Genomic DNA, 7,384 nt, shown 5'->3' on the forward strand with positions numbered 1-7,384 from the left:
AGTGTCACTCAGAGGCATATGGGAGTGCGTGGGACATCAAACGAGCCTTGATTCGAATAGACACCTATAGGCCTTGTACGAAAGGATATCAAAAGTCTACTGAGCTAGCTACAGGGAGTGTCTCCATATACACCTGTCTCAGTCGGATCCGATCCGGGTCCGACTAGAACAATAGCTGGGGGAGGGGGCGGCGGATACTTCCCCCGATCCGGCTCTGGGATTAATCCGATAGTGTAGGTGGTCAATGCTGCAACACCATCTCGGAATGCAACACCCGACTGCATCATCAAAATAGCAACCCACTAATTTCAACGCGTGATATCTCCACCACCATGACAGCTCTATCAAAAGCGATTGCAGAAATTAATTCGCAAGATACAGAAGGTCAAATTTCATATCGCGCAGTTGCTAAAAAGTATGGTGTAACAGTATCAACTTTGACGCGCCGACACCACCGCCAATGCCAGTCCCGTGAAGCTGTCGCCAAAAACCAGTCGTTACTCACTCCCTCACAGGAGAAACAGCTTGTAAAGCATATACAGAGACTATCAGCCCGCATGCTACCACCTACAAGAGCTATGATTAAAAAATATGTCGCATCACTTGCGCCATGGGAGCCATCAGACAGCTGGGTTACACGTTTCTTACGAAGGCACCGCGAAGCTATCACCAACAAAACCACCACTGGGATTGATCGGGATCGCTGCAAAGCTGATAATATGGAAGACTACCGTAACTACTTCCGTCTCCTTCATGAAAAACTCGATCAGTACGATGTTAGGCCACACAATATCTACAATATGGATGAGAAGGGCTTCCTCCTTGGGGTAACTTCACGGTCTAAAAGAGTCTTTTCAAAGCCTCTTTGGGACCAGAAGAAGGTATCTGCGTCTCTCCAAGACGGCAGCAGAGACTGGATAACAGTCATGGGTTGCGTCTGCGCCGATGGAAGCTGGGTAGATCCCGTCGTCATCTATGAAGGCAAAGGCGGGCTTCGAGACAGCTGGTTACACGACCTAGAGGTGGGGAAACACCAGCTTTTTTGCTGCACAAGTCCGACAGGGTGGAGCAACAATGAGATTGGCTTGGCCTGGCTTGAACAGGTCTTTAACCGCAAGACAAAAGAGAAGGCAAAGCGGGACTGGAGGCTTCTACTGCTTGACGGCCACGGTAGCCACGTGACGCCTTCCTTCATCGATTACTGCGATGCCCATCGGATTCTACTCGCCGTACTGCCTCCACACTCCTCTCACCGGCTTCAACCGCTCGACGTTGCGGTGTTTGGGCCTCTGGCAACTGCGTACGGCAAAGAACTGGATAAGTTCCTCCACCGCAGCCAAGCGTTGCTAGATATGCAGAAAAGTGACTTTTTACAGTTATTTTGGGCTGCTTATACATCTGCGTTCACATCTGATAATATACTAAGCAGTTTCGCAGCTACAGGAGTTCTCCACGCAACGCCGAAGCCGTTCTCAAACGTCTCATTAGCTCCTCCCCACAACCCAATATAGATACAGAAGTTGGAGACCATGGTGATGGAGATACATATAGGCATCTTGCCAACTTGGTAGAAGCTGCAGTGCCAGATACGTCTACAATTGCAGCAAAACGGGTGAAAGAGGCTTTCCATTCACTCCAGGTCAATAACGAGCTCCTACACGTTCAAAACGAGCAACTACGCCATGTAATTGCCACCAAAAAAGGCCCAAAAAAGCATAATAAGGTTCTGGATCTACAACAACACCAAGAGTACCAGAGCCTAGCCGTAATATGGAGCCCTAGGGCAGTTAGAGAGGCCAGAGAGCGTGAGGCCGTACAACAACAAGAAGAGGAGGCAGCAAGACTCCAAAAACAGCAGGATAGAGAGGCGCGAGCTGCTGCTGCCGCATGCCGAAAGCAGCTTCAAGAACAAGCAAAGATAGAGCGTGAGGTAGCTAAGGTAGCAAGGGCAAAGGAGCGTGAGGCACGTGCTGCGCAGCTAGCTGCCGCGAGGGCACGCAAAGCTGAAGAACGCGCTGCTGCAACTTTAAAAAAACTTCGGAATACACAATATACATCTATCCGAAAAGACTCATCATCTTATAAGTCAAAAAGTACAAGGCGTCGTCATATTGCGGCTGCTCAAAGTGGTGATAGTGTTGTGGAGCCGACCCCCAAGCCTCCGCCCAAAACCACCACGCGCGGCCGGAATATTAAGCTGCCGAAGAAATACGAGTAGATAGAAATATATTATATCACTAGCAGAGTACTCTACCGAAAAATCTAGTGATATCAGCTTTTGTGTGGGACTGTACAGCCTCATTTGTGTGGGAGCCTATATACACAGTCGGTGTTGCATTCCGAGATGGTGTTGCAGCATTGACCACCTACACTACTTGGCGAGGCTGTAACATCGTTACATGGATCTTTGTGACAAGATGCATCGCGATATCCAAAGTCGCAGTAACTATACTATTAGAGTATTAATGTTTGGGGACTATGCTGACTCTATAGATACTAGGTGTCAATGCACTAATGTAGACCCATGATTTGTGGTGGGACATATCTAAGCCCTAAGCGCAACTCCAGAGCTACATGGCCATATCTACTGAACCCTCATTCCGTTTTCTCGATAGCTGGTTTGCTCGCTTGCTTCAAACTGGCCGTGCCTGTGCTAACATCTAGCCTCTCAAAAAGCTAAATGCTGTAACCGTAGGTCTGTGAGTGTTCTTGCGCGTGCATTTCAACATTGGCTACGCTTGCTGAATCGCGTGACTGACTGTTGAAGTGTAAACGGTAGTCTTCTTCTTCCAGTTCTCCTGTTGTTTGTCCTCTATGAGTACTATGGCATCTACCTCGCAACAGCAGGTGCTGGATTCATTGAAAAGGTGCCTTCTCTCTTTATGCTCTATCGCTTTCATCACCCCCCGCTTTTACTCACCACCATGCAGTTTCTTGGCATCCGGTGCCTACTCTGATCTCAATATTAAGTGCGGAAGTGATACGCACAGAGTCCACAAAGTCATTGTTTGTGGTCGAGCTGGCTTCTTCGCGCGTGCAATCAAATTCGGTGGACAGGTGCAGACCTCCAGATGCTGGTTGTAGAGATAGCTCAACTGATATGACCAAGGAAACGCAAACTGATCAAATTGACCTGCCTAAAGACGATCCAGAAATAGTAAAACTTCTAGTGCAATACTTGTACGAGGGCGAATACGATCCAGTCCTACCTCCCACTGCACCGCAGACCACGACGCTCGCTGTTGTCACACCGGTTAAGCATTGGGATACAACGTCAAAAAGCCTCTCTTTTCCTCATTCCTGTCAAGGAATGGGCTTTGACGGCTATACCTGCAAATATGGTCAACTCTGTCCACACCACCGGTGTAGTACTGACTGTAGGTACACGTGCAGAGGATTTTCTTGTGAGACTTGCGTTATACCAAGCCTCATTGGACCTTCGTCACAACTTCTAACGCACGCCAAAATGTACGAACTGGCCGACAAGTACGAGGTTGTAGGTCTGAAGGAGCTAAGTAAGGAGAAATTCAGCAGAGGCTGCAAGCTTTTCTGGGATACCCCAGCTTTCCCTATCGCCGCTCGTCACGCTTTCTCGACCACACCCGAAAAAGACAACGGTCTTAGATGTTGCGTAAGCCAAACCATTGCCTCGAACATGCAGTTGATCTGGAAACCCGGGGTCAGGGCACTGCTGATGCGGTTCAACGGTTTAGCGTTGGGAATCTTGGATGCAAAGAGCAAAGAGCTAGGCTGGGCATGAAGACCTAACTAAGCAATTACTCAACCAGTGAACTAAACTGTTATCATTTCGGTACCGAAGTGTCATATCGATAAAGGCATCCATCTCTTGTCCTTTTTAGATGACTTCTTTGGAGACTGTGTTCCTTCTGGCTCGTCTGTGCTCGTGTCGCTCGAAGGCGTACATCTATGCGTCCTTTCCTTCTTTGTAGTGAATGACGGGCTACCCAAGCGTGATCCTTTCTGGCCATGAGGTGAGCCGGCTCTCACGCCCCTTCCCCTTTTCTTCTATCTCATTATTGTTCAACGCCGTCTTATCGTCGCCGCCAATCTACCCGTTGAATGTGTTGTTGTATATGAGACGCGCACGGATGCTGCGCTAATACATTCACTGCAAGAATTCTGTTAGGTTTGGACTCACGAAGGCTGAGACAGCAGAATTACCAACGTGTATCCAGCTGAACAGCCAAGGTACAAGTCACATACCCAAATAACCTCCTTTCCTGCAGATTGAAAAACTACTTGACTAGGTTAGAAATACCCTATAAACCACAGTGTCGTGCTAGAATGTCTGCTGACCTTACGCTCTTAGTAGCTATACTCGTCCCACTAGGTTTTCCGTTACACACAGGAACATCAAAAGATACAATTGCAACTTCATAGCTTTTTAAAGAAAACTCAAGTCAAGCTAATCAGTTGTGAAAGAATGATCGTCGATCTGATCGTCGATCTCATCAAGATCCCAAAAGCCAGTTTGAGCAGAGTCCTATACTCGACTACTAGCATTTACAACCATCCATATTGTGGAGCTTCCACAAGCCAATTACGAAGAAGCGGTATCAATGAACCTGACCGCTTTACAGAATCAGATAAAACCTCCACCTTACCAGAGAGCCTCCATTGCCTTGATCATATCGTCATTCTGGTTCGCCTCTTCTGTATGATCATCGGAGTCCGTGCCGTTGTCGTCATTCAGATAGTGATGCTCGGAAGAGTTGTCTGAGTCTTTAAGACACTCGATGTGTGAATAGATGTGCGCGTGGCTTTGGTGATTAGCTGCGTGCATGCATCTATAAGGTTGATGACTGACTAGCAGGACTTTCCATAATCGTGCATATCGAATGCTGATAGACAAGTGGAAATAGACTTAGATCTCTTTCCCTTGCTTAACTTATGGAATGCTGGTGTAATGATATCATCGAACCAGTCCTTAGTTTTCACTAGCTCTTCCCAGTTGTAGTGACTAACAATTTTTTCCGCAGTAACTTCTCGTAGACAAACGTAGTGGTCGATATAGTGTTCCATTCCCTTATTGTAATGCTTCATTTCGGCAGTAATATCGAGAATTGGCAGACTGTTTCCAAGTCGAGTGGCGGGGCCAATGACAGTGAGGGTCTGATCTCCTCGTCTTATGCTTCTCCATTTTGCGATATCCTCGATTGCGCGGACCGATTTGGTAAAGGAAATGTATGGTGTTGGAACCCAGATCCTGTGGTCGAGATGAATGCCAAGGAAGTCTCTACGAGCTTGCTCTGTAATAAGAGGCGATTTGGGTGATCTCGATAGCATACGTTTATCTCTATTAGCGTTGCTCCCTGATTTAAAATCCCAAGTTCGAAGAAACGAAAAGTCAAGCTTTTGAGTTTCACTGACTTGCCATGGGTGGCGTTCCTCCCCGGATCGCATAAAAGAGTTGACGATGTTGGCTCCTAAAAGCCTTCAAACTTTTTGGCACGTGAGGTTTGCCAAGTTATCATCATGAGCTCGCGAATGGGAACTCATAGTGATGGAACTGTATCAGGTTATAGCATATTCTTTTGGTACCTAAAGATGTTGGCATGCATTTATTAAAGTAGGACCGCAAGATGACTATCAGACTATGCGCCTGCTTTCAGGGAAAGTCTTATTACATAATATTAGGCTCGAATAATGATCACACGCTGCGAGCGTTAGAATAAAAACCTGTGACATGTTTAGTCACCGATCTTTCAGAATACTTTACAGATGTTTTAAGCGAATCTTTGGGAGGAACAACAGCATTTTGATCGGAAACGTGTAGTGATGTGACTGGAGGGCTGGCGAGCCATAGTCACACGACAGCATCTCACATGCATATGTTAATGCATAGCTTGGTCATCGCCGATAACACAGACCCTAGTATCTAGCACCATTATGCAGGCTGTTGTTGTGCACATCGCCGTGGCGATCGTGATACGTCGCTGCTGTTGCATCTGGTGGATGTGTCATTTGAGTAGCTGGCTCGCAAATTTTGCTGTCTGTGTCAACCAGGGCCGCAACAGTGGCTCTACAGGTGCCAAACCGACGCGGGGGGATGCACGATGGCCTGCAGAGATCGGTGCAGCCATGGGAGGATGCATTTTCAGTCCCTTGTGACGATAATTCCAAAAATTGAACTCTCGCCCTAGAACAAGAAGGGCCTGAAACTAAGGCACTTCGGCTGAGCCTCATCGTGGCCAAGCCTAGGAGACACGACATGAAGCGGGGTTATTGTTAGGCGCAGCGGGAATACGTTGGCCCTTGAGTGGACCGTATTGGCCCTTTAGGACTTATAGCAGGCGACTATTTGATAAGGGAGTCGAAACGTCCCTTGCGTGGTAACGATTCGTCTTTCATCATACAAGACACTCAGTCACCTCATATCTTCTATCCTCATTGCTATATTGTCTATCTAGACCCAAGACGCCTATAGCTGTTCTTCTATACATAAACCAATAATTCAATTTCAGGCTTCGCGCGAGCTTCACTAAGGGTACATAACAAACCGTCTTTACTCTTCGCCCTAATTCAAATTCCTCTCCTAATTATTTTCCCCACGCTGTTGCACCCTCTTTCCCCTGACATCATCCAAATCTACTTACCACTTACGCTGTACTAGAAGCTTTAATTCAACCTATCACAATGGTCGTCGTCCTGGGAGCCGTCGTGACTTGTCCCCCAGTTGTCGCTCTCGTTGGCCAGCCCGGCGCTGCCGCTATCATTCCAGCTCTTGGGGCTAGCCAAGGCATCACTTCCGCCGGAGCAGCTGTTATGGCAGTGGGCGAAGGGGCAGTCGTCGGGGCAGGAGTTGTTGGTGGTGGTAGTGGTAGTGCTGGCATTGCCCTTGCCACGTTCGTCGGACCTATCGGCTGGGCAGTTGTGGGATGTAAGGAAAACAACAATCAACACGGCAAGAGCGGCTACACCTGGGACTGTTGGAAGCCTATCATCCGAGATACATCAACAGTGGCATCTGATGGCATGACTCTTCGCTGCCTGGCTACACATCCGAACATCCAGTCTATGTCATTCGAACAGGGCGAGCTTTTGGTGGAGAACATCTTTGGCGAGCACTTCCGACTCACTCCTGTCAATATTGAGGGGTCACTCGCTTTCCATGCGTCGACTCTCTCGTTGTGAGGGTGATTAGATTCGAAATGTGCAAAGACAGTCTAAGTCTTAATTACTAAAGGACTTGAAACACACACACACCACAACTTCGAGTTTTTCAGAATAGGTGTAATTTTAGTCGAATATATACAAAGAAACCCCAAGAAATCGATTACAGCTACTTTCAAAGCGTGCAGCCTACGCGCTGTGGAGCTAGAGGCAGCTAAAGTAGAGCGTTTTGGACACGTCTCACTTCTAG

At 47.6% G+C, this 7,384-nt stretch overlaps 4 protein-coding genes across 4 annotated transcripts; 3 read left to right on the forward strand and 1 right to left on the reverse strand.

The window, feature by feature from the left end:
- Positions 1–578: 578 nt before the first annotated feature.
- COCCADRAFT_112719 (uncharacterized protein) lies at positions 579–1,681 on the forward strand (the record flags this gene model as incomplete). The annotated part of the gene is made up of 2 exons (XM_007720458.1): positions 579–1,468; positions 1,552–1,681. Coding segments are annotated over 2 exons (1,020 nt in total), but the record flags the coding sequence as incomplete, so codon positions are not given.
- A 1,142-nt stretch (positions 1,682–2,823) lies between these two features.
- Positions 2,824–3,760, forward strand: COCCADRAFT_112715 (uncharacterized protein; the record flags this gene model as incomplete). Its single annotated transcript, XM_007720459.1, has 3 exons — positions 2,824–2,867; positions 2,931–3,057; positions 3,110–3,760. 3 exons carry the CDS (start codon positions 2,824–2,826, stop codon positions 3,758–3,760), a joined length of 822 nt encoding a protein of 273 aa, XP_007718649.1.
- An 861-nt stretch (positions 3,761–4,621) lies between these two features.
- Positions 4,622–5,582, reverse strand: COCCADRAFT_42101 (uncharacterized protein; the record flags this gene model as incomplete). Its single annotated transcript, XM_007720460.1, has 3 exons — positions 4,622–4,781; positions 4,829–5,455; positions 5,563–5,582. The coding sequence occupies 3 exons, from the start codon at positions 5,580–5,582 to the stop codon at positions 4,622–4,624; spliced, it is 807 nt and encodes a 268-aa protein (XP_007718650.1).
- Positions 5,583–6,657: 1,075 nt separating this feature from the next.
- Positions 6,658–7,155, forward strand: COCCADRAFT_31365 (uncharacterized protein; the record flags this gene model as incomplete). The annotated part of the gene is made up of 1 exon (XM_007720461.1): positions 6,658–7,155. One exon carries the CDS (start codon positions 6,658–6,660, stop codon positions 7,153–7,155), a length of 498 nt encoding a protein of 165 aa, XP_007718651.1.
- Between the last annotated feature and the right edge of the window lie 229 nt (positions 7,156–7,384).

This window comes from Bipolaris zeicola (assembly GCF_000523435.1).
Source record: "Bipolaris zeicola 26-R-13 unplaced genomic scaffold scaffold_485, whole genome shotgun sequence".
NCBI classification, from domain to species: Eukaryota; Fungi; Ascomycota; class Dothideomycetes; order Pleosporales; family Pleosporaceae; genus Bipolaris; species Bipolaris zeicola.